Genomic DNA, 27115 nt, shown 5'->3' on the forward strand with positions numbered 1-27115 from the left:
ACATGCGTGCTACAAAAACATGTCTGCATTTGACAAAGTTGAGCATGATTTAGCACTCTCAAACAATGTGGCTCATGATAAACTCCAAGCTTAATTTGTCAGCCTCTTGATGTACCTTTATGTTAGACTCGCATCAGTACTATGACCAGTGAGCACTACGTGACATGAATGTGAACTTCTGTTTCCTCTGTGCAGGCTCTCAAAATATTGATGTGTTGTTTGTTTCAGGTTACGCCTTTTCAAAGGGACGTAAACTGAAAAAGCAAGTGCTATTGCCAGCTGTAAACATTGCCTTCTCTTCTCTTTGGCTGAAAATAAGTAGTACCTCTAGTGGCTAAACAAACAAGGTTAGAAGGGAAAAAATATTTTTTCACTCCTGTTTACTTTGTGCTTTTTACAGCTCAGGGTGCTGTCAGTGTCATTGTTTCCCCTTTATTGTCCAGTAATTTCCCCTCTTGTCCACGTGGGTTTTTCCCACAACTGAGGACAGAAAAACAAGTACAAAAAGTAGGAAAACACTATTGTAAAACTAAAGAAAGAGTGAGTCTGCCTGTGCTGTGGGCAGGTGGAAGGTCATAAGTCGTTTTCACACATGAAGCAGAGATAAAGGTGATAAGGACTCTTTAAACTTTCCGGCATTGGCTTAACTCATGGAAAAAGCAGACTCTTTGGCTAAATAGAACAGTGCCCCAGCAGTAGCCTTTTGCTGATGTCTTTTCTTTCTCTTAGGACTGGGCTGTCAGCAGCTGTAAACAGCAATTTGGAGTTCAGCACAGATTTTCCAGTGAGTTTAGCCTGAGAGAGACATGTTGGCTGCAGTGTTTATTTTGAAAACCCAGTTCAGTTGGTGCTGATAAGTCAAAAACTCGTTCCAAAGTTACATCTGTTTCTCTGGTGTCCGTGGGTTGGGTTGGCAGACTCTGTCAGGGCTCTTGAGAAGTACTTGGAGCTGTTTTCTGTGCTGTGTGAAGGCCCATCAGTTAGGCTGATGCTGAGGGAAGCAAACCTTGAGTAGACTTTTTTTTTTCCTGTGACATTCACAGAACACTGAGCTCCTGTTTCTCCTGCCTCTTGTCTCCCTGAAATCTGCATTCAGGTCTCTTTCCTTCCTTCCTTCCCTTTCCGCTTGGTCTCCATTGGGATCCCCTTCCATTCTTGGTGTCACGTAGAGTTGGAGAGCACTCCTTAGCACTCTTCTTCCCACACTTAGTCCCCATCTGTCTGTTCTTTGTTCTCTGTGGTGGTGTTTTTCCTGTGTCCAGGTTCCTTCACATGCAGATATTTCATGTAAGATACACCTGAAACATCTGGATCTTGTGTCCCAAGCAGGAACAATTCCTATCTGTCTGCTCCAGCTACCCAGGCAGAGCCATCCAATTCCCTGTGGGAAAGCACTGGGGGCTTCATCAGGACCTGCATTCACTTTGGCTTGCACTAAGAGCCATGAGCCACAGGTATAAGTTCATAAGTTCATAAGTTCATAAGGTTGGAAAGGACCTATAAGATCATCTAGTCCAACCATCCTCCTATCACCATCTCTACCCAACTACTAAATTAAGTCCTTTAGCACCTCATCTAAACGCTTCTTGAACAGCGCTAGGGATGGTGCCTCAACCACCTCCCTAGGCAGGCCATTCCAGTGCCTGACCACTCTTTCAGAAAAGAAATGCTTCCTGAGGTCTAATCTAAATCTTCCCTGGCGCAACTTGTGGCCATTCCCTCTCGTCCTGTCATTACTTATCAGGGAGAAGAGGCCTACCCCCTCCTCACCACAACCCCCCTTCAGGAAGTGGTAGAGTGCTATAAGGTCTCCTCTGAGCCTCCTCTTCTCCAGACTAAACAATCCCAGCTCCCTCAGCCGCTCCTCATAAGACTTGTGCTCCAGGCCCCTCACCAGTTTTGTTGCCCTTCTCTGAACACGCTCCAGGGCCTCAATGTCCTTCTTGTAGTGAGGGGCCCAAAACTGAACACAGTACTCGAGGTGCGGCCGTACCAGAGCTGAGTACAGGGGGATGATCACCTCCCTGCTCCTGCTGGCTACACTATTTCTAATACAGGCCAGGATGCTGTTGGCCTTCTTAGCCACCTGGGCACACTGCCGGCTCATGTTGAGCCGAGCATCAACCAACACCCCCAGGTCCTTTTCCTCTCTACATTCTTCAAGCCATTCTGCCCCAAGCCTATAGCATTGCATGGGGTTATTGTGGCCAAAGTGCAGGACCCGGCACTTGGTCTTATTGAACCTCATCCCATTTTGCTCAGCCCAGCTGTTCAGCCTATCCAGATCCCTCTGAAGGGCCTCCCTACCCTCAGGCAGTTTGACACATCCTCCCAGCTTTGTGTCATCTGCAAACTTACTGAGGGTACACTCAATTCCCTCGTCTAGGTCATCAATAAAGATATTAAACAAGATGGGCCCCAAAACTGACCCTTGGGGGACACCACTCATTACAGGACGCCAGCTGGACTTAACTCCATGACAGCAGCCAGCTCGTTACATTTCACAAATGTGAAATTTTAGGCAGCAGCTACTCCTAAACTTACTCTGGAGCTCAGCTTTTCATCCTCTGTATTAAAAGGAGAAAGGCCCACCTCTTCTAGTCTGTGCTTTGGACTAGCTCTGATTAGCAGGCATGTTATTGTCTCATTTCCCCTCTCAGCTTCTCTTTTCTCTGACTTATGCTGGCTGAGAAACATTGCTTTTAGAAGTTAGCTAGTCTAGGATTTTTTTTTTATAGAGCTGGGATTATTCCTTTAAAATCCAAAGGCTGACTAAGGTGTGGGAGCAAGAGGGGTGCGAGACCTGGAGCAAGAGACAACTGAAAGACAAGTATTACTGTATAGTTCACTCAGAGCTAGGTGTCCCCTTGACTCCTTACACAGCAGTCAGAGATACTTAATAAAGGTGATAGCAAAGCCGAAACTCCCTTACTTGTAACACAGGGTGTTGTGCAGGTTTTGCAGAAGCACAGAAACTCCTGGTGGGTTTGGCTTTGAAGAACCACATCTCTTATAGGGTCTACCCTAAGCATTTGCATTTCTCATCTGCTCTTGTTGCACGTGTTCTTTGGCTTTCACAGATTAGGCTGTAAATATAACTTGGCATATAAATAAGATTTGGTGTAATATTTCTTCTTTCCGTTCCTTCAAAAAATAAAAATCCCCCTCTTCTCACCCAGGTTCTTGAAGATCCTGGAGATTGAGACAGGGAAGAATGATGGTTGTGGAAATATCCAGCATCATCTGGGATTTTCTCACTTCAGCTACTTCATTAATCCTGTGCACGTGATACTACTGCACCTTCCCCTTGAACTGCCCTCCTTGCAGACAGAGTTTCACCAAGAACGGTGGAGGTGTATGGCACAGTTGGAGATATCAGTGGCTGGCAGGTTTTGCCTTTGGTGAAGTCAGGAGAGTCAAACAAGAAATTCTTTGTTGCCATGCCCAGATTGGGAACTGAAGTTGTTTTTCTGAGATGAGGAAAATTCTTGCCCCTGTTTAGGATGAGGCATTGACTGTGAAGTAGGAGAGGAAAAAAAAGCCTTTTATTTTATGTATTCAGGCTTGCTGCAATGTAAAGAACTCCTCTTACACCAGCTTTGTAAAATGTTTGCCCTACAAGCTCTCCCCACAGTTGCGTGTAGTGGAATTAAAAGATCAATGCTATGCTGCAAGCAGCCTGTTAATGCCTTTTTTTGTTGAATGATTACACTGACTGACAAGTCTAGTTCTTTTTAGAACTGCCTACATATATTTCTACCCAGTGTCTTTTTCTCAATACTCTCGTTACTCACCTTCTTGAGATGCCTAAAGCAAAGGTTTTCCAGCAGGAACCTTAACGTTCTCCTGAGCCCTCCTTAAACATTCTAATGCTCTTCTTGAAGGAATCAGCTGTGTGTTTGTGTGCAGTCTGTGCTTCATCTACAACTTAACTCTAGCTACTGCTGCCCAAAGCATGTAGCTGCTCAAAGATGCTGGGCTTTCAGGAGCTGCACTGATGACATTTCTACAGTGGACAGAAACTCAAGCAGTCTACTGGCTAGCAGAAAGTCACCCAGAAAGTGGGAGCTGCTTCTGTAAAGGACGTGACTTTTTGCTTGAGTCTCTCTCTTGATGATGGTGTACATATGAAAAATGTGTCCTTGAGAAGGCCTTCCTTGGAAGGAATATAGATGCTCCTTGGATATGGAGCATCTTGTCTTTTGAGCAACTTAGACAAGAAGCCTGTAAATATCTTGAGGGTTGTATACTAGAAACTTTCTTGTCCAATGAAGAAAAATGGATGGGGGTGTGGATCGTGTGCCTGACAGGAGAGCAGATACCTTTCAGACCAAGAGAAACCACTACCTTTCAGAAGCCTGCAAGAAACGGCTTGAGCTGTACGAACTGAGCACTGGTTAAAACTCTTGCATGATGTGAAGAATGGAGTTTCACATGAACATTTCAGTTGTGAAGTGTTAAAGGGCTTATCTCAACTGATCCATCATCGGCCTGGATCTCAACCAAATTTCTCTATTCAAGTGTTCTACCACATCGTTTTCATTGTGTGCAAGCTGCATGCTGTGACGGTGCCTGAGCAGTCAGCGTGAGGTGACCCATCACCTGACCTGTTACAGGAGACTCAGGCCGTATTTCTTCTCATGTCTGCTCTGAGCCCACAGCAGTGAGAGTGAAGGATGCTTCTTTCCCTGGTATGCTGTAGTGCTTATTTCTCTGAGTTTCAAGCAGTAAGAGCACATTCTCTGCCTGTTCTCCTCAGATTTTTACTGTTGTTACTAGGTGGGTTGGAAAACAAAGGAAACCTGAACAGCTGAGCAGGCCTCATGTTGTCACAGTATTGGACTACCACAGAGGAGTCAGTCAGTTTTGGTTAGGGAAGCCAAAGGAAGCCTTCCTTCACCCTGAGCCTTGACCCCTTGGCAAAGGGTGCAATGACTTGAATGTTTTAGGACATCTTATCATATACTTCGATTCAGAGTCCATGCTCCCCACACACATCTATTTCCATGAGGGGGCGGAGGGAGAAGATAACGTGTCTGCTAATTTGAACCATACTGTTCAGGTATGAGATTTGTCTTGGGTATTATTTTCCTTGCTTTTTCTATGTCAGGGTTGTGCTCCTCAAGCAACATAATGCTTCTGGGAAATCTCACTCTGAACCTACTTCTGCAGTCATTGCAGATGGAGGTGTTAGGGCCTACCTTAACAAACTTAATTTGAATGTATGCTTAGTGTCATATTTTAGTCTTAACGTGTGTGACTTGCTACCCTGAGGGAAAATGCTAAGTATTATATGCACATACAGACACATGCTTAAAACTAAGACATTTATTACACGCTAATTCTACCATAAACAGTGCTGGCAGAGAGGACACCTCTCCCTTGCAGTATCACCAGACACCTGCACGGTGTCCTGGAACTTCTTCACTCCCAGCCACGTGCTTGAAGGGTCCTCCCTCTGGTGACAGCTGTCACTGTGCTGGATGTGTGCTCACTGTAGCAATGTAAACGTGTCCAAAATTCAAAACCCCAGGTGTGCGAGGGATTTCAGTGTAGAGGACTTTTGTTTGTTTTTTTTTTTGAGGTTTAATCAACATCCACACCTACTTTTTTCCTTAAGAGATCATTACAGGCCTGTGAAAAAGGGGTGTTATCAAGTGAATGTGGATGGTTGGCTTCTCTCCTGGCTGTTGTTGTTGCTGGCAGGCATACTGAGATGATGCAGTACTTTTAAAGGATGCCAAATATATCCTCGCTGGCATGTAGGGGAACTTTCCACAAAGTCATACAAGAGAAAACACTGAGTACAGAGATCTGTTCTGCTGTGTCCGTGCAACGTTCATCCAAATGGCTTAATCATGTGTGAAAATAAATAGTGCTTCTTTAACGCCTATCAGGAAAACAGGGTGAGGCCTGAATTTGGAAGTATGAGGTACAGGAAAACTTTCCATGACCAAATGTGGCCTATGGCATTCTGACAACTTTTTTTGTATTACCATTGTCATCTCTGTTTTTTTGGTGCTTCAGGGTTGAGCAGTCAGCTATCCTGTAACCAAAAGAAAAGAGGCACTTAACATTCTAGCAAAAATTGTCAAAGCATGAGACCATGAAAGCACAAACCATGTGGGTGAAAGCAGCAGCAACCAGGCCCTTCACCTGGGCCCACACGTTTACCAAAATGCTCTTCCTTATGGACCTAATGCAGAGCGAAGTGGTATTGAGAGTACAACAGGATTTGGCCAGATATGTTAATGATTCTCAAAAATAAGAGATTCCAACTCATAAAGCCACTGTCACTCAGGGCCAAAACCTCATTTACAATGTTACAGTAAGTACACGCTGCTGTGTGGAAAACAATAATTTTCTGTGGATGATTTGGTATTATGACTTACAAGGCTATGATCTTACGGGTTAGCAGCATGTAATCTGTCCTGACTTGGCTCTGCTCACCTCAGATTCCTGTCTTTCAGGAAGCGTCTCTATGCCGTTGTGCTCCAGGATGTGCTGGGGGGCTTCAGCATCTACGTCTACAGCAGCCTGCACGCCGGGCTTTTCATTCTCCCACTTCGCAAAGCCCTTGTTCTTCCCAGCCTTGCCATGGAACTTGGACTTCATTTTTGGGAAAGTGTGAGACCCTGAATCGCTCCAGCCTGGCTCGTGCCACAGCGGTTCTGTCTGCGTTGCTTGGCTGGCAGTTGCCCTCTGCAGCCGCACTGAAATTTTCCGAGAGGAGCCGGTGACGAGAGTGATGGCTCTGCCATCGAGGTCCTGGTGCTCTGCATCGACACTGGGAAACTCAAACACTTCATCCTGGGCTGAAAGAGAAGGTAAATGTTTTTGGTTTTATGTACTCTCCTTCAGGATCTCTACTAAGAGTTACATTAAGGCTTGGTCAAGGGGAAAGGAGGAAGGGATATAAGGGTTCAGAAGAGAATGCTTGCTATTATGGAATGCTTATGTAGTAGTTAAAGCTCCAGTCTTGCAAGAGATCTATGTGCCACTATATGTAATTGCGTGATGGTTTGCAGTGGTGTGTTGCTACTTGTCATTTTCCTTTTGTACCAATAAGGACGCTGCTATTAAAGAGGATGCCAGAAATTGTTTAGAGTAGAATCATAGAGTTGTTTGTGTTGGAAGGGACTCTTAAAGGTCATCTAGTCCAACTCTCCTGCAATGAGCAGGGAAAGAAAATAGAAACAGAAGGGTGCTCTCACCTGGTGGCAGGGAAGGGCTGCTGGGCAGGGAGCCATGGTTGCTGCCCACAGAGGTTCCTCGGGAGAATTTCCTGCAGGCGAGCACGAGCAGGTCTCTGCACTGCTTGTGGCAGTTGGCACCACAGTCTGTAGGGAGGAAATAGTCAAGTCACAGCCACTGGGCCATCCCTCAGGGCTGTCAGCACACACATGCTGGAGGGACTTCAGCCAAACAAATACAGATATGAAAATGGCTCGTTTACTGTGTTAAAAAAAATTCCTGGCAACCATTGACTGCAATCTATCTGCACTTGTTGACCACCAAGATCTGAGCAAGAAGCTCAGCTCTTACCCTCATGCTCTACTGCCTCTGAGTTTTGATTCTGCAGAGCTGCTTTTGCCCTCTCCCCCTTGGGCTATGGTTACAAGCAGTGATGCAGGACAGTGCCCAGCTTTCAGATCTCGAGTTGACTTTACCGAGCTGCTGTGACAAAACTTTCCTTCCCACAGCCTGACAGTAAGAGCACAGCCCACAGCTGGCTCTATTGTAGCTGCTCAGGACATGTGCACTTTCTGCACCCCTATAGAGGAGGTGCTCACATGTGGGAGAGGGAGACAGGAATAGGCAGTGTCCTAAAAAACAATCCTGACAATCCTTCACCCTTGTCCTGGGAGCCAGGTCAAGACTGGGGGGAAGGAGCTCACACATAAATATGACCATGAATCCTCAGCATGGGTGTTCCCCTCTGCACGGTGGAACTACAGCAGGAAAATAAATAGGTCCAGGCCTATAGGGCCAAGAAGGACCACTTTCTTGGTCTCACCTGCTTGGTACAGTGTGAGTACTGTGTAATTAAATGTTCAGTGAAGGAAAGTGAGAGCTATCAGAGCTCTGGGATTTTTATTTTTTTTAGCTGAATGCGGAGATCTTGCAATGGGATCTGCTAGGCAGTCCAGGAATTAAATATTTGCCTATTTCTAGTGCAGCCACTGATGCATTGCATGGGTAGCCAGCCTGCATTACAGGCATGGGGATGTACATGATATGGACAGAACTGCCAGCAGACCTTTTCCTGACCCCTGGTGTCAGGAGATGTATTTCAGGATGTCTCCCTGCTGGAATAAGGACACTTGGCTTTCCAGAATGCCACTTCATGTTGGCACAAAGTGACACCTTGCAGAGCCAGGGGCTGCTGTAGGCCTTCAGCTCGCAGCACTGGTGTTTGTGGGGTGCATCAATCACTCGCTGGTCACATCCAGCATGGACTCCTCAAGCAAAATTTGGGTGAGCAGCTACCATTCCAGTGAAAAATACATTTGACTTCTGCTAAAACCCACCACTTGAACTGTGAAAAATCCACACAGTCTATTTGTTTACCTTTGCATTTGTAGCCTTGTTTGATTATGCCCCAGAGCTGCAAAGAAAGACAAAAAAAAAAAGTCAAGGAATCAGAAAAGAAAGCCGGACGGAAAGCGAGGTCACAATGAGGAAGTACCGATGGCTACAGAAGCACAAACAGGATACAACTGCTCTTAACACCCTTCCTGTCAGTCAGACCTCCTCCTCTAAATGTGATAAGCCTTGTGTGGCTTCCCCCTTACTTCTCCTGCTTACAGTGGGACTATCAGAGAAGGAGCAGCACAGCTGATGTGTGCTGCTAAGTACAGGTAAAAAAAAAAAAATCACTGTCCTATCAAGCTTACTGAAACCAACAGAGCACATTCTGCTTATGGCTCACTTCGTGTTATCTAGGGGATCATTCCTATGGCATGTATCTACCGTGTTTGAAGAGCACAGGCCATTCAAAAACACCAATGGGGACAAAAACTGAAGTGGCTTTGGATCTTGTCCTCAGACATGGGCTGATCTTTTCACCTGACTCCATTAAGAATGGTTGAAGCCTGAAACAGATGGAGAAGACACTGAACTCCTCTTTGCCTCCTCCCAGAAACTGTCCTTGCAGGATGCTGACCTTCTACCTTGGCAGCATGTGTGTGTTCTGCTTTTGGGAAGCTGTCACCGTGATGTGAGCAGGATTGCTTGGAAGCAGAAAAAAAAATCCCCTGCAAACTGTTATCTGTGCACTCAGGAGAGAGATTACTTACAACAGTGGCATTATAAAAACAAATACTTTCGCTCTGAGTGGCAGAGGGAGGAGAGCGTAGTCCAGTTCTAAAGGAAAAAGATGAGACACTGCAGTGTTTATCCTGAACTCACCCAAAACATAAAGAGGGAGGGTGAGTGCATCCAGACAGTCAAAGCTGCCTGTGGCTCCTTGCTGTGCTTCTATGAAGGCATGCAGTGTGTGGGAGGAATGTGCTGAGTAAAGAAATGGCCAAAATGAAGAGTAACAGACAGTTTGGAGCACAAAGGAAAGAGTAAAATAAGATAGAATTGCTTGCCCTTTTCCAATTACAGACAAGGATGTTGTGTGGAACCATATCAAAAGCCTCACTGAAGTTCAGGTAGATGATATGAGTTGCTCTTTGTTTGTCTACTGCTTCCATCCCTCCACACCAGACTGGCCTTTTCCAGCAGATGCTGTAGATGTGCACAGTGACTGTGGAGCTGTGGTTGGCCCCTCCTGGAAGAGCTATCTGCTTTTCCTAGCTCTCTTTGCCAGATCCACCTGATGGGATACAGACTGCTTTTGCTCTTGTCAAAGATCTGTTCTCACTGAAGAGCGTTCTCCTTAACATAACATGAATCCTGACCTAAAGCTTTGAATCTGACACAGCTTTGCAGCAAAGCTGGCTTCAGCCAGGGCAAGAGGATCTGTGCAAATTCAGACAGCTGAGCTGGAAGGGATGGCTGCTCACTCACCTTGCCATGTGGCGCAACTCAAGCTGTGGGTCGGAACTAAGACTGGTAGCAAGCATATCAGTTTCACTTTGTGAATGCCATTAGATTTTAGCTTGACCTTTAAAGTTCGCCTTGTTTAATATTAGATATTTGAGTACTGGGGCCAGTGTGCTGTCATGTCCATTCATCCTGCTTCACCGTCAGTTCACATTTTTTTGACGGTGAATCATTGCATCAGTTCAAAACAGTTTCCACCCATGGATGGATGGACAGTGCTGAAATGCACAACAAACACACAGTGCATTCTGCAGTTGGTTCCTGTCGTATCAGCCCAGCTCATCCACAGGACAATGCTAATGAATGCAGTGAGCTGGCAGGAAAAATGACCTTATTTCCATTTCCTGCACAATCCCTTACTCGTTTTTATTCCTGCGCTGGTTGTAATCGCGGAGACGTGGAAAAAACCAATAACAGCCAGCCAGCAAACTGATAAAGGAGAAAAATATCTGGTAAAGAGAACATTGCAGGATACTCCTCAGCTCAGCTTGGCAATGGAAGCCTTCCAAGCATGAACGAAGTGTCACGAACACAATGACGTCTTCCCAAGGCAGCAGGCAGCCCAAAACAATAGGCTCAGGCCAGTTCCTAATGTTCTTTCTGCTGGAGTGGAGCTGCAGAGCCTGCCTGCAGGCTTCTGAATCAGCACTGGCACTGTCACCTCTGGGGCTTCTGCAGTTGCAGCAGAAATAGGCAGAATGCTTTCTGTGTCTGGCCTTGATCCGCAGCCACGATGGGGAATGTGGGCAGAGAGCAGGAACCTCTGTCCTTCATAGGACAGAACCCTTCATAGTCCTGCAGGTGGACACGTGCAAGCACGTGGATGCAGTAGACATGCACGTTAAAGTGACATCTAAACCATAGTAATTCATGTTTCTTCAGTGCACTTGAAGTGGAAAAAGTTGGGAGAGGTTTGCAAGCTACACAAGTGGTCACAGACAGTGCTTTGCCAGCTTTGTATACAGCACTCTGATAAATAGCTTCCTATAAGCTATGACATAAAAAGCCACTGAAAAAAAACAATACACTCTAAAGTTTCTTGTGTTATAGAACTGCTGGAAGCCCATTTCTTGACAAAACTGAAAGTTCTGTTAATTCAGTAGAGAAAAGATTAAGGCTGTTATGGCTGGTCAGAGAATTACGAGCAGAGCTATGTTGTCATGTGCTATTTCTTGAGACAGAATAGCTTTTGCTTCATGTACATCCTCTGTTCCAGACATCCATTTTCCCTGGAGTTTGTTTACATGAGAAATCAAGCCAAATTAAAGAACTTAAGATAAACCATGTTAAGGCCATTCATACAGTTCCTAATGTCCTTTAGCTAACCTAGTTTACATTTTTACCTGCAACAGTAATTCTTACAAATGTCACCAAAACAAAATGGGTGCTGCAGCTACAACAGGAGGAAATACCTTATGCTTCTAAATGCAATGAGACATTTGTCTAAGCTTGAAGAGACTTTATCAGTGCATGGAGCTAAGTTCACCCCGTCTATGCTGAAGTATAAGAAATTGTTTGTAAGATTTACTATTATAAAAACATACTTACAAAACCTGCACAGTGTTCACAGAAAGTTGGCTTAAGATAGGTCATCTCCTGGAAGTTGTGAATAAACCCAGGTCCCATTTTACACTGGAACTGGGATTTAGCTCTCAGAAAGTAAGCCATCATTTCTTCTTTGCTTATAAGCCCATCTCTGTCAGGAAAAAAGTAGAGTGGATCTGTTACTGCTAATGACACTGAACTCAGCAGTATGTTCTCACTGCAAAAAGCATGCAGCACACAAATGATGTTCTTTGAAAGCACTACAACAGTCCTGGCAGAATAAACAAGCTTTCCCCTAGAGCCTTTGTGGTTCTTATTCTTCATTAATCTGCCAACACTGAACTCGTAGCACAGGCCCCGATCCCCTACCTGCTCAGGATGTCAGAATATTTGGTGGCTGTTATGTGAAGAAGACTTCCAAAGCCCATGGCTACCACTGCCCTAGCCAGACACGGAGAGCTTAAAGGCTGCTGTTAGTCACCAGCCCTACTAAATAGCAAATGGAGTGCATGATGGCTATAGCACAAGAGGCCATGATATGTTCCCTGTAATGGAACTTATCTAGGCAAGACCTGCATGCTAATTTCTGGGTCTAAGCCTCCAAGTAGTCCAAGGGTTTACTGCACACAGTTAAACAAAACAAACAAAAAAACCTTCGTAAGTTATTTATCAGAGCTTTTAGCAGCTTCCCAGACTGTGAAGATCCTCAGTTCTGGTAAGCTGAAAGCCTCAGCTGGAGGCATCCAGCTGCCAGACATACCCACAGGTTCACACAGAACACTGCAAGGGAGCAACGAACTGGGCAGCCTGGAGAAGTAAAAACAAAGGGACTGACCAAACATGTGCTCTTGCTGTTAGATGTCCTTTGGAGCATATCCTTACATCACAAGTGACTACAGTCTTTCCCTTGGCAGATGGGGCTGTGTCTATTTGAAGAGATATTTTTTAAAGTATCAGGTAAAGCAAGACTCCAGCCTGGGTGAGGTTATAGGAGCTCCTACAGCATAAGAAGTTAAACAAGTGTAGTATTCCCAACATTCAGTGATATTCATTTCCTTAAGAGGGAAGCCAAACATGAGAGAGAGGGTTGAAGGTCTTGGAGGACGCTGTCTCTTCAGCATTTTGTTTTGAGGAGTTTGTAAATTAAGAAAAATGAAAAAAAAAAAAAGAAAGAAAGTGAACAAACCAAAACAGCTCTAAACTTACTGGTCTTTGTCCAGCACACAGAAAGAGTCCAAAAAGGGGAAGTTTGCAGCAATACTTTCAAAGTCTTCCTGAGAAATGTAGCCATCGTGGTCATGATCATAGTTCCTAAAGACAGACTGGAAAAACAAAAGGAAATTATTGTCATACCACCCAGACTGTCCTGAATCTATACCATCTCTTCAACCTCATAATTGCATTTACATTAACATTCAACTTTACTGATCGCATGTTCTATCCATTGTTTTATTCCCATAAATGAGATGTGGCTCTTCAATATGCATATATTTCCCTGTAGAGGGGAAAAAAATGGCTTATTTTTGAAAAAAACGTGACCTCAGTATTTAACTAGTGGAATTCTTCTACACCCCCCCACAGTCATAGTTGTTCACGGTTTTATTCCTTCTTTTTTGGAAATGTCACTAAAATTCTGCCCTGTGTGACATATTCCCTTTGTTTTATTAAGTATATTTTTAAATCACAAGGAGGAAGCCAATCACTAACAACCTAGCAGCTGCTTTCTCATGAGAATCGCAGGCATTTTTGGTTGTACTTTGCTTGTAGCACGTCCCTGTTGCTCTGCCACGGTGCTGTTTCATCCTGTTTTCTTACTAATAATTTGACATCCAGATCACAAGTAATTTGGATCTTACAACTACTCCCTCCCTTAACCAACTCCATACAATCACAGGACCACAGCTACACCGAGTAAAGGTAGACATGGGAATCAAATGTGAAGGACCACTTCCTGAAGGGGGGTTGTGGTGAGGAGGGGGTGGGCCTCTTCTCCCTGATAAATACCGACAGGACGAGAGGGAATGGCCACAAGTTGCGCCAGGGAAGATTTAGATTAGACCTCAGGAAGCATTTCTTTTCTGAAAGAGTGGTCAGGCACTGGAATGGCCTGCCTAGGGAGGTGGTTGAGGCACCATCCCTAGCGCTGTTCAAGAAGCGTTTAGATGAGGTGCTAAAGGATTTGATTTAGTAGTTGGGTAGAGATAGTGATAGGAGGATGGTTGGACTAGATGATCTTATAGGTCCTTTCCAACCTTATGAACTTATGAACTTATGCATGAAGTTTTGCAAGCCCTCTTTACCTGCTGAATATACCTGTCTTATACCAATTGTGGAGGTCTGTAAGGGGCATTAAAGCACGTAGTACTGAGACCAACACATTAAAGCACAACCCAAAGCAGCTAGTAAATGAAATAATCTGACAAAATGCGGACAGTTTTACAGCATGGTGTGGGCCTCTTTGTGAGCTGAATCTATAACCAGTTCAGTTTTAATTCTGCAAGGTTCAAGATCATATGTACCGAACAAAGCCAAAATTGTGGAACAAGAGCCTGCATTTCCCTTGATCACCACATTCCGGAAAGACGAAGGAGTTGCAACAAATGTGGTTTAAACAGAGCTTTGGATATAGCGTGATTTTATCAACACATGACAGTGACAACAGCAGTATATGAACACCACGTGCAGTTCTGGCATCCCACAATTAAGAAAAAAAGCAAACCTTTTTTTTTATTTTTTTAAAAGAGCAGCTACAAAGAGGAAACCACAAAATATATGTGTAGTCTGAGTGAGAGACTGTTACCTTAACCACAGAATCCCAGTTATTGACTTCTAATGTGGACAAGATCAGAATATAATAGTTCCCCCCAGTTATTAATTTGCAAAAAGCAGGAGATCTTGCTTCATTATCTACAAGGCTTTCCTGGTTCCTCACCAAAAGTCCCTCACACACCAGCACAATAGGGCTCTGTCTCCCCAAGGGATCTTCTGCTGTGTGGCTTTGTTTGCATCACCCAACATGCCACCTTCAAACTGAAGCTGCAAGACTACAGCTGGAACTCTCCACAACCTCGTACCAGATTTTCAAAGTGATACCAAGACAGTATTTACTATCTTTACCATGCATACTACTCTTTGGACAGCTTGGCCACCAGGCACTGACACATAGACAACAAGAAACCTGCTTCTCACAAGCAGATAAGCACAATACAACAGTTGGTCCAGGGGGGGCTTTCCAGAGACCTTCTCTGGACCTAGTGATGTGTCAGTCCTTGAAAGTTTGTCATTTTTGCCTCTGGAAACCTGCTTACTAAGTGCTATCTCTGATTCCAGGACTAAAATAGAAATATTTCTGGAAGTATCGGCAAGAGCTCAAATTTAACTGATATTTAAAATTCATCCCCACCACAACAATTGCTTGAAAACCTCAAATGAAATTGTTTACAATGATGACTATCAAAGTGAATGTTCCCCTCGACCAATACATTCTTCTGAGTACTTACATCCACTAACTTTCTTATGTGCTTGTTGATGACAGTTGGGTCAGGCTTAGGTACCACTCCAGATGCCCACTCCAGAGGCACCACTGGCTTGCTCGGGGTTGTTGGGGAGGTAGGCTGCTGGGAGACCATCAAAACATTAAGATGTTAGAATCCTAAGGAGCCCACCATCATGAGAGGGAGATAAATAAGCTAATAAAAAAATGATATTTTTATTATTGTGTATAATAAGGATATTGAAGATTTTCACATTGAGATGAAAAATGATCACAGAGTCATACTATACAGTGCTTGGTAGGAAAAGAAAATAAAGGATGTGCTCTTGACTCACATACAAGTGTGCTCAGGGAAGTTTAAGAAGAAAACAATCTCTATATCCACTGGATTCAATTCCAGCAAGAAACAGGGAATGTGAACACCCAACTCATGTCAATAACACTTATGGTACTTTTTAAACCTAAAATTAATGTCACATACAGTGATAAAACAACCTGTGGACAAGTGTTTTTGCTCTAAAAACACAGAAATATAGCAATCTTTTAAAGACAACATGTTCTATGGTAACACACAACATGCTGATATTGTGACATCCTTACAACTGTGTTCGGAGAAGAGATTCAGTATGTTCCTTCTCTTAAAAACTGTTTAGATTAACGTCGTTGGTGGACTACTACAGACTCACTGAGAGCTCCTACTGCTCTGAGTGCACAGTGACAGTAAGAGTCCGAATCAACAGGAGCATTCCTCTTTCTTCTGAACTACTTCACTCTCTCTCTCTATGTATGTTTTGGTGCCAGTGGTGATATGTTGTCATTGAGCCCAACAGAAAGTCTCAATTTTGAATAAGCTAATTTAAAGCACTATATATCATGGCTTAATCCAAAGACACATCTTTGGATTCATTGTGGTTTTGCATAACTGCACCAGTGTCCAGAAAATGAAGAAATAGTTGTATAATAAATAACTGATAGGAGCTCATAAAGGATATCTTCACGTAAAGCAGAACTCTGCTTCTGGAGACTTCGCTGAAGTCCTAAAAATTTACTTCTTTACATACACATGATTACACAATAAAAAGTTTAAAGTGAATATGAAGGAAACTGACTAAAGAGCATTCAAAAATACAAAAAACTTCATGCTGAAATAATAAATAATATGAAAAAAATGCAGTAAAAGATGACCTACAGATTTGGAGTTCCTTGGTTCTAGCACCAGTGAGAGCTTGTAGATGTCATCCTCCGTGTGATAGAGGTCCAGAGACAGCTATGGGTAAGAAAAAGAGAAAGCCAGTAATATTTATTAGACAGGGTTGGATACAATGGGGTTGTTAGCAGACAGATACCTCCCACTGGTACTAAATACCAGAGCAGCTGCCCAGGGCCATGCGCAGGAGGCTTTTGAAGATCTCCAAGGAGGAGAGTCCACAGCCAGTGCTGTGGAGCACTCCTGGTGTTCAGAGGGAGTCTCCTGTGCTCCGGTTTGACCCATTGCCTCTTATCCTGGTGCTGGCTCCATCCTCGTATCCCAGGATACTTCAGTAGCCTAGCTTGGCCTGTTCCTGATCCCCTCACAACTGAGCAAGACAAATTCAGCTTCTGTTTCTAGGTAAATTTTTACTTCCATGTACTCATCCTTTTCCGTAGAGGATTTGCTAAGGGAAAAGTGCAGTGGAAATAAAATGAGTAAGTTTGCTTTTGCTTTGGCAGCTGTGGTCGTGCAGTGGCACAAGCCTGCTCTGAACTCTTCCTTGCTGAGGTGATGAATGAGAAAAGTGATCAACGCTGTGGCTAGCTTTATGCAATGAGAGATGAGTGTTGCATGCTTTCTGTAATCATCTCCTTGCATCAATTGGCTTTGGATTAATTGGCATCAGCTGAAGTTATCGTCCATCTTCCAAATCCCCAGTTAAGCTAGGATGGTTCACAGCAGGCAAATGGAATTACTACTGCTTAAATGGCTGTAACAGAAGGTTATTTTCAGGGAACTTGAAGAGGAAAATTAGTGAGGAGCAGGACCAGCCCAAGAACCATCTTCTCTTAGGCAGAATTCTGTACAAATAGCAAGACAGGGGTTGTGCCCTTTCCCCAGGAAAGGAATGTGTCCGAGAAAGAACACATCACTTTAGGGATGTCTGGATTTTGCATTATTCATTCTGTCCTGCTATTGCACTACACTGAACTGCGTGCTTCACAATTTCATCATGGGTAGCAGTGAAAGCCTGACCCTCCAGCACATCCCCCCAGCCAGCTGGCATGCTGCTGTCACAGGAGAATGTAGGGACCTGTCCTAGAGACAGCACAGATCCAGCAGGTGCTGTGACAAACACTTTTCAAGCACTTATTCAGTAACTGTATTCTCAGGCTCCTCAGTGGTATAAGTACGCACAACTCAGTTGGAGCAAATGGTAACATCAAGTCAGGTGGAGACTGACAGTAGAACTGGTGGTTCAGGAGGCCTTGCTTCATTGCTACCAAAGGGCACAGTTCTACTGTGTGAGCAGCCTTTGGGGACAGAAATACATCCATATTTACTGACTGAGTCTGTATTTCCCCTCCCTGAATTACCACACCTGCGACGAGCATCTGTTGTCACTTCACTAAGCACAGTGTGCAGGCATAACATACTGCATAGCAGAGAAGTTTAAAATACCAGCAAAAAAATGCACAGGCAGAGTGATTATGTAGTGGTTAAATAAGCTGTCTTTTTGTATTTCAGCTACAGTTTTGTGCCAACAAATGAAATGCGATGAGTTTTCTTAGGACAACCTTTACAGTGGCAGTTTCCAGTCTAATTTAACTCCCCTTGCTGTCCTGTTTTCCTCAGTAATTTGGGCAGGGTGTGTGGTGAGGAAAGCAGAGAGATCAGAAAGGACTGGCTTTTTTTATATGTGGAACTTACTGAAGAAAAGCTGGGGAGGGTGACTTTCAATTTAGCCTTTTAGATATTTCTCATTCTCTTCACTAGACTGTACAAGTGATGGGGACTTTCCAGCCATTTGCATACAGGTTGGTGAAATAGCTGCGGAGACCTAAAAATAGCTGGGGGAAAAACAGTGGCACCAAATAAGCTGCAACTCAGTATAAATCCACTGTGGACTAATGAAGAGACTGAGGTCCTCTTCCTATCCACAGAAAGTGATGAAACATTTACCCTCAGGCTTTTATTTATATAGTGAAATAAAAACAACATGGAAATACTGCACAACAGGTAAGAAAATCACAGAATCATAGAATTGTTTCAGTTGGAAGGGATCTTTAAAGGTCACGTAGTCCAATTCCCCTGTTTTCTAATTTTGAATGTGACCCTAGAGCCATTATTCCACTTGAGTGCACTGCTGAGCTTGCGCTTAGATTTGCTTGCGCTGCTTTTGCTTCTTTGCTCCAGGTTTCAGCCACCAGGATGAGTGAGTCAGTGGGGTGCAGTCAGTGGGGATGGAGCAAGTGTGGGCAACAACTCAGGAAAGGAGGAACAGGAGAGGAGCACAGGCTATGAGCAAGCATGTAGCATGCTCCAGGCAGCCGAGTCATGCTACATTCAGGACTCTTGCACAAGTAACTTGTAATTGTTAACACACAACCAAGTGAGGATTTGCATCATTAAAGATTGCTCTCAGCCTTTGCAGCCTCCTGTGCCACTCAACCTGGTGTTTGCCTCACTGTACTCCAAACAATAAACCATTGTCGTATTTGTGGAGAGAACTCCAGCTCCCCCTGAAAAATGGTCATGCAGCAGCTGCCACTGAAAACAGAGAGATTTAACTTCTCTTTTCACCCATTCACCTTGATCAAGGGGACTGAGGTTTACTACCAAGTTCTCTGCTCCAGCTTTTAAGCCAGCAATCACTGCATAGCTCTTAACATTGCCTCCACGACAACCATTTCCAAAACACTTGAAAGGACCAGCTTTTCCTAAGAAGACAGAGCTTCACCACTGTGGAAAAGAAAAAACAAGGCCAATTCCCATATGTGCACTTAGTCCATGAAATGCCCTTTTTACTGCATTGTGCAAGCTGTTGGCCCAGGAAACCAGCACCCAGAGATGTACTTGTCAAGCCAGCACAGCCCAGACTGGTGGCACTTGCTAAGTGTTCTGTAAAAGGCTGCACCACAGGGGATGGAGGCCAGACAAGAGATTTACACGTTGCTTATCAGGATAAAACACCTACTAAAAGCTCCCAGATAGAAGCAGCTTAATGGGAAAACAGCAGAAGTGAACAAATAGCTGAGCCAGCTGATTGACATACAAATGAAGAGCACAACACGAGCAACGCATTTGTATGTATTTACCAGTTTTGGAAAGGAGTTCCTCTAAGTAACTTAAAGATGAGAAAATGTTTATATAGAGTTTTATATTGCAGTGGAAAGATATAGCAATAAACTGAATAATTACTTCTTCCAGCTCTGAAAACTGAGGATGACTTTGGCAGCAAGGAAGGGTAAATCTGCTAAAAGACCATTTATACATCCCAAGGTTGGCTATTTTCAGTCTACAGTTCTTGTCAGCTTAGGGCTGCGACCCCAGCTTTTCTTCTCTTTCTCTGACCCCAGCCTATAATTCTATAATTTAAAACTTTCTTATTAACAAGAAGATTGTTAGAAACCTTCCATCTACCACATAAGTTCATTAATACTATTCAAGAGACCACTGTAAAAAAAAAAAAAAAAGGACTAAAACATATTCATATTGTACAAAGGTGGATGATATATACACACTGGAAGAGAAATTGGAATACTAATAATATTATGAGCTCTACCAAAAGTCAGGCTTGTAGAAATTTGTTTCTAACCTTACAGGAGTTGGTGTCCTAAGTATGAACTCCCACACTACTTGACAAACTGACAGAACTACTCTGGGAAAGTCTTAGGACACTCATGGCTGTCATCATCGCTAGTGAACAGGTACAACCATGGAATCGTGGCAGCAGAAAAAAAATGGCACAGGTTAATTTTAACCCTTGATCAAGTCTGGGATTAACACTGCAGCATGCTGTTTCAATTATTTACTGTCAAATTGGCTCAGCTGTTACAAAGCCAACAGTGCAATATGAGGAACAAACACATCAGAGCATCATGACTGAAGAAGTACTCATACTTAATTACTTCTTCTGGTAAATGAAATAGATTGAAAAAAATATTAGTCTCTCTCATTTTGCTGAAAACAAGCAAAAGAAAATAAATACTTTAAAATGGAAAATGGATAAAATACAAGAATTCATGCTGATGCAATGATAGATACCAAACTGCAAGTTTTAGAAAAATCCAGTGCTTTCATCTCATTTTGGAATGCAGACTGTCACCTAAAAGAGAATGGCAGCTAATGAAAATGACAGCAGTAGTTCAGCTTCCATTTCTCACTTCACACTGTCTAATTTCTGCCTTTGGGTACTCAGTTTCTTATTCCTCGGTTCTCTAAAATCTGAGGTTCCACTTCCCCTGCTTGCAGCCAAGTCTGTCAGAAACTGTGAACTCAAGATAAGAAACAACTCTCAATCCCTACTAAAACAAAAGAAGATGATAAATATCCATCTATGATCAAATGAGAGATGCATTACTGCAGGCTATATGCGACCCCTTGTCTTCCACGCCCCACCAATTGTGATTAGGACATATTCCCAATTGCTTCATGAAAAGTGCAACAGCAGTTCATTCTGTTCCTTAATGAAGTGACACTAGGATTGGTAGCTCCAAGCTCAAGCTCACTTTTGTCACTCTCTGTACCTGATCAGTTCTGGAACAAATCAAAGTACAATGTCTGCATAATTTCTGATATATATATATTTGAGAATTTTAAAGTAAAGAATGGAAGGAAAGCTCTTGCTCAATAGCCCCCCACTCCAGGCATTCACACAGGAGACAAGTAATGAGGTTCGGCTCAGGTCTAAGACCTGACTGAAGAAAAACTGAAATTTGTCTCCAACCTCCCCAGGCAGTGATGAGCACAGCAATTCAGAGAGCCAAAATCACTCCCTGGCTTCGATCTAGCTTTTGTCTGTAATTTAAAAGAGACAAAAGAAGTCTGGAGAAAAACTTGGTCTAGAAAAGTTCACTCTAGCCAATAAAGTAAACAGAATCACTGGAAAAGTTCTCAAATCCATCTTACTCTGTCTCAGACAGGCCTTGCTTGATTCTAAGTTTACTTCTACTGACTTACTGACAACAAGAAGCTTCTCTTTCAGTCTGGATTAAAGACCTGATAGACAAAGTGAAATAACAAGAATAGAAACAGCTTAAAATGATCACAGATCAGAAGAGTCCTTATTACCTAACATGATATGTTTCAAGAAGCTTTCAGATGAGTAAATAGCTTGCTTTTATCTGCATGCTACATAAATTGTTTTAACAAACATTCCTCCAAGTTTCACTGTTCCTGTCTTTACCTCCAACTGGTTTTTGCCCCTAATCAAACCATGGTGCTGGATCAAATGCTGCTGCAGTTAAAATCAGTGCTAACTTGAAAACACTGCAGCAGAAGGAGGATTTGGCCAGCAGGTTCAGGGGGCACAATTCAATCTGTTTTGAAGTTAAGCATAATATTTATTATCAAATGATACTAATTGTCTACATATTAGAAAGGGACTTACATGCTGTACAAGTGCACATCTTACTTTTAGCATGTACATTTGTGTTGTGTTTTTTTTTTTTCTTCTGTAACTATTTAACATTACATAGGAATACTTCTATCTGTGGTATAGGAAGAACACTGTATCATTTACAAAGCACAGGGGACAGGGAACAAAATTACTCCCAAGTTAGAATTTCAATGATGTAAGCATGCCAGCACATTGCCCAGACTTTGCAAAAAACTTAATTCTAAGTAGTCAGAACTTAGTTTTTACTTCTCCTGATACACATTCATTTCTTTCCATTATCTTAAAATATATGTATAATAATGCAATTGTTTTCTGTTTTTGTGTTCAGATGTCACATACTCTGAATTTATTCACATCTCACATTAGCTTATTTCTGTTTTGCACTGCCTCTGTTTTAAAATAAAGTATGTGATAACAATGTGCACTCAACTTTGTATTGACATTCAACATCTAAATAACAGAAGCCAATTGGAAGTTTTACAATACTTACTGTTAGCAGGTTAATTAAATCCATATTAGGCTCTAAATGATGAGAGGCAGTTTGCAGAGAAACCAGTTCGCTCAAGGTGATGGAAAGCTGCTGCATTTTCACTATGTTTACTTTATTTTCATCTATCCAGTCAGGAAAAATGACATGGACGGCAATCAAGTCTTTCAAATGAACTCCTAAAATAGGAATTTTGAAGCCAACACAGTCAGCAAAAGCCTTGCGGTAGTTGCAGTAGTTTCCATTGGAAGAGACCAGCTCTGTCATTTCGTTCCAGTCCTACAAACAGCCAGAGAAGCAAGTCCCTATGAAAGCATTCATAACATTTCTTTAATCTGTTTTAATGGGCATAATTCATGGCTGGGTGTCAACAGAATTAATTTTCTCTCTAGCACAGGCAGTCAAGCAGAGAATATCTGTGAGTCGATCCTTCTCCACTGAGAAAAAAACCAAGCCAGATCCCTTAGGATGCCCAGCCAAGATGTAAGTATTGTGCTGGTGAGACCTGAACTGCAGAACTCATCAGACCTTCAAGAAGGGATGTTCTGCTCAATATCTTTACATTCTGTTGTCCACCATACCTTTGTGACTTCTGAAGACAGATGAGAATGAGTCTCTTTCAGGCGAGAAATAGAGCTGTGGCTAAGACCTCCCACAACTGCCATCAGTGTGTTGAAGTTCTGGAGATGAAGGAGCTTCTGTAGGAGAGAGATGGGTCACAAAAAAAAAAAAAGGGACATATGTATGGCAGCTATCCAGTATCATACAAAACAAGGTAAAGGAGACATCCTACCACTGCTGCACCAGAAACTACTAAGCCAAGAGATGTAGGGGAGTGGTTCAACATTTACTTTTTTAATTAGATTAGTTCAGCGAGAAACACAATAGTGATGGCTGGGAACCAGAATACAACAAAGGAAAAATACATTTTATTGTTTTATCTGCTAAAAAATGCAGACGTGCCACACCTGAAACAAATAACTAGCAGTTATGTTGAACAGGCTTTTCATTCGGGAAACAGCCCAAAGAGCACCCAGTTCACTTGTTTCCTGTGATCTCTATTTTGTTGCTTCATATTGGAGGAAGGAGACTCAAAAACAAGACTTACCTGTGCAACATTGATAAACTTTGTGATTACTTCTGCCCTTTGCAGGGGTGTTGGCTTGCTGAGAACCATGAGTTGGACCCACTTGGAGATACCGTTAAACAAAGCAATAGATCTCTCCAAAGTAGGATTGTTCTCCAAGCAGCCATGGATCACATAGCTTTGGTAGTCTGTGAACTAATGAGAAAAAGGAAAAACATTTTCAGTAAAATGGTGGACAACTTAAGAATCAAATTGAGACTTTGATACCTTTTTTCCCATTAAAGATCCTCTTGTTTACAAAGTGACTAGAACTCAGGCTCAGCAGACCCTGCTGCACATCAGTGCTTTCTTAAAATATTGTCCTTTGTCTTATTTATAGTTCCTGTTGCATCACTTAAAACTAAAACATTTTTATTCCAGGTAATACTATGGTATGCATGATGAATATGATAATTACTTCTGTGGATTCGATTTTCCCATGATTTACTCAACTCTTAGAACATTTTATTTTGTGCAGTTTTACTTGACATCCTCATACAGTGATACAATGATACTGTACAGAAATGATCTAGTGTGCAAGCAAGAAGCATATAAAAAGAAGCTTTCACTTCAATACCTGATCTACTGCATTGCTGATCTAAAGAGCAAAATCTGGGCACTGCTGAAATCAACAGGAGCTCCTCACAGGATCCTGAAATGCAACTCAAGAAGCTAACTATGCACCAGTTTTCCTCTTCCCATGCCTTCCTCCTACATCAATCTGTAGCACAAGCTAGCTCTGCTAAATCTTGCTCATTCTGATGTTCGTTCCCTGCATGTTCATGGATATGATTCTACATGGGATAGCTACCACTCCCAAGAATTAGATTTCCCTAAATTTCTGGAAAGTATTCTTCAGCTCACAAGGCATAACTTCAGCTTGTGTAGGGAGCTGTAGCAATAGCAGCCAACACTGACTTCGTGGTCCTCTTAGCTGATAAAGAAGTGCCTGCTAGAAGACAACATGACTGTATATTCTCTTACACAGTAGAAGAAATGTAAAATAATGTTTTTCTTAAATCATATGAATATTCTTTTTTAAGAACAGGATCCTAGTTGTGAACAACACAGTTGGAGGCTTCTTACAGAAATTCTCCTAAAAGATTTATGCTCCAGAAAAGTGAGATGTTCAGCTAGCTCAATGGGCTCCAGATGGTCAAACAGCAGGCAGGCTTTTCCTTTCTTAGAAATCTTCTTCCTTTGTGTAACTCTTCTCATCCAGTCATAGGAAGGTCTGCAACAGAAAGTTAGGCACAATTCTCATTTCTGTTTGGGTAGCAGCCTACAGCTTACATAAAATTATCAGAAGTTCTATCTGTGACGTCTAGCAGATAACACTCCGTCTAAGATAACATTCAGGTGTATAATGGGGTATGGATTTCAGAGGTACTTCTGCACATGATGCATGATAGCTGGTTTCCATTAGAAGAAAAGGACAATGTACAGGAAGCTGTAGTACAAAAGTACCTTGGAAATACAAGAAAAGCAAGTCATGTCAAATTCTGATTAAGAAAAATAAAAAAAAGTCACCTTCAATAACATCAAGAATTAATTTTAACTCCGTAAGAACACACGTCCATAGAATGATAAAACAGTAGAAATGCCATCAAACAAACTGCTAACAAAAGGGTAAGGTGTTTCTGCATAAAAATGTAAACTATTTGCTTGCAAGCAACAAAATAATTCCTAACCAAATACAGCAAGGACACTTTGTACAGATGAAAGAGGTTGCTAACTTATTATTTTTAAACTAAGATTTAAGAGCTAAAATAATATGATTTCATTGGCATTCTTCCTGCAGAAAATCCTGCACCCTCGACTGAGATTAGTTGGGCTGTCCATCCAGGTTGCTACACCAATTTTTAAATAAGGAAAAACAATTTTGACTGTTATCTTTTAAAAGAAAATCCACAATATCAGGTGAGATATAAAAACCTGTCTGCTGATGTTTAAAAGGTGTAACCACTTTAATGTAAGAAAATTACACGTCATTGCTGAAGATTATTGAACTAAGAAATAGAAAAAAGTACACAGAAAGTACACAAAAAAATAGGTTACAGACAGGAGAACAATAAAGCTTCCATAAGAAAATACAGGATTTACACAATGTGCCAATCACTGCATTGTTTGTCATTCTGTAGGAAGTTACAGGAAGAAAGTAATATTAATCATTTAATTAGCACTAGCTTTTTCAAGAGAATTGTGAAAATTTCTTTACCATTTATATTAAATACTTGATAAGAAACCTCACTGTGAAACTACATGTAGAATTGCAAATTTAGATTTTTTTCTTTTGTAAATGATGGTTTGTTCTCTCAAGATGAGGGTGGCCCTGAGTACTCTCATACTTTGCACAAAATTAGAATTCTGCTACTGTGGAGGACAGAGAGGAAGATGCTGAAGTTCATGACAATCTTACATGCTGGAGATATCAATGAGATCAATGTGATCCTCATAGCCAAGCTGGCTAGCTAATTCTCGAAACTCTTCAGTCAAACGAATCAGCCCAAGATCCAAGTTAAATTCTGCAGGAAATTCCAGAATCCAGTATCTGAAATTGATGGAAATCAGTTCAGAGGCACCCAAGTGTAACGTTCAGTGGCTGTTCAGACATATTTTAAGTGACAGAACTTAGGAATATTTTAGACTCATTGGTTTTAGGGCAGAGAGGGTGGGCTGTGCTGATGCTGTGATTCTCTCTGACACTGATGATGAAGCAATGAAAAATAAAAAGTCACAGACCTAGAGAAACAGGGGCTGAACCACCACTTCTTCTAGTAGCTGGATCAACAGTCTCAAGTAACTCAAAAATATTCCATCTTATAACTGATGAAAAGATTGGTGACATCGTGGGACCAAATTATCATATAATTTCCTTCAGTTATGTCACCACCGCACAATACAGGTGCATTCTTTTGAAATGCCAAATTAAAGTGATGCATGGCGTGACACACAAAACGCAGCCACACCTGCCCCAGCTTACATTGCCAGGGCACCCTAATGACTCCTGCATTTGTCCCTTGTGCATATGAGACACTGCTCAGAAAAAGATTCTCCATCGAAAATGAAAATGTGAAGTTAAAGTGGCAGCACTACCACGATAACCATGTAAACAAGATAATTCCTCTTCTATTTAAGAGGGCAGGAAAAAGGTTTTATCAGTCCTACTTTCAGTACCTCTCTCCCATTCCTTTGCAGTGATATAACTTAATCCAGAGGAGGGAAGAAAGAGCTTTTGTTTGAGGGAAGCAGGTTGTATTGTGTTAGCTTAAAAATTCATACTTTCTGTTTTACGGAGAAACGCTCCTATACAATCACACCCTAACAAGGGAGAGATTTCCTGTAGAAAGAAGATCAGAGAGTTAAATACAAAGATCAGAACAAACCTGATCTGTAAAAGCTTTCGCATCACTAACATACTCCTGTCATCATAAATTATGCTCAGATTGCTTGAACTGAAGCCAACAGCCCAGAGATAAACTTTCTCCACCAAAACAGATGATATATGGATATAAAAGGCATCATTTTTCTGTGTGGCTCTGACCTCATTTCCCCCTAAGAGGTGTCATTCACATCACAAGGTTTCAATCAGCTCTGTGCTGTTAAACACTGGTTCTGCTGAAACCACTGTTTTCAGAGCAAAGTAATTCACTCTTTACTATGGAATAGAGATCAAATTAAAACAACTTCTTTAAACAGTAGGAAAGTAAATTACAATTATAGCATTCACAGCAACTTGACAACAGAAGCATGCCTACCTCATGAAATAGCAGATTTTTAATCTGAATTCATTGCAGTTCTCCCCAGTGGCATCTCTA

The 27115-nt window shown here is 42.3% G+C and overlaps 1 protein-coding gene across 1 annotated transcript; it reads right to left on the bottom strand.

Annotated features, from left to right (window-relative positions):
• Positions 1 to 348: 348 nt before the first annotated feature.
• RASGRP3 (RAS guanyl releasing protein 3) lies at positions 349 to 27115 on the bottom strand. Its single transcript, XM_065735759.1, has 14 exons — positions 27056 to 27115; positions 25717 to 25848; positions 24384 to 24531; positions 23280 to 23453; positions 22753 to 22869; positions 22175 to 22450; positions 16281 to 16358; positions 15099 to 15215; positions 12805 to 12920; positions 11602 to 11749; positions 8572 to 8608; positions 7215 to 7340; positions 6437 to 6815; positions 349 to 409 (listed from the first exon to the last, which is right to left on the bottom strand). Exons 1-14 carry the CDS (start codon positions 27058 to 27060, stop codon positions 349 to 351), a joined length of 1914 nt encoding a protein of 637 aa, XP_065591831.1. The 5' UTR covers positions 27061 to 27115.

This window comes from Cyrtonyx montezumae, unplaced genomic scaffold, assembly GCF_038088225.1.
Source record: "Cyrtonyx montezumae isolate F1298 unplaced genomic scaffold, pur_monq_1.0 scaffold_0, whole genome shotgun sequence".
Lineage (NCBI taxonomy): Eukaryota > Metazoa > Chordata > Aves > Galliformes > Odontophoridae > Cyrtonyx > Cyrtonyx montezumae.

Excerpts from the sequence above, each read along its gene's own strand:
- RASGRP3 (XM_065735759.1), bottom strand. Across the intron at positions 22,870-23,279 it reads AGTTTATCAATGTTGCACAG|AAGCTCCTTCATCTCCAGAA; the intron begins GTAAGTCTTGTT and ends TCTCTCCTACAG. Across the intron at positions 8,609-11,601 it reads GTGAACACTGTGCAGGTTTT|CTCTGGGGCATAATCAAACA; the intron begins GTAAGTATGTTT and ends CTTTCTTTGCAG.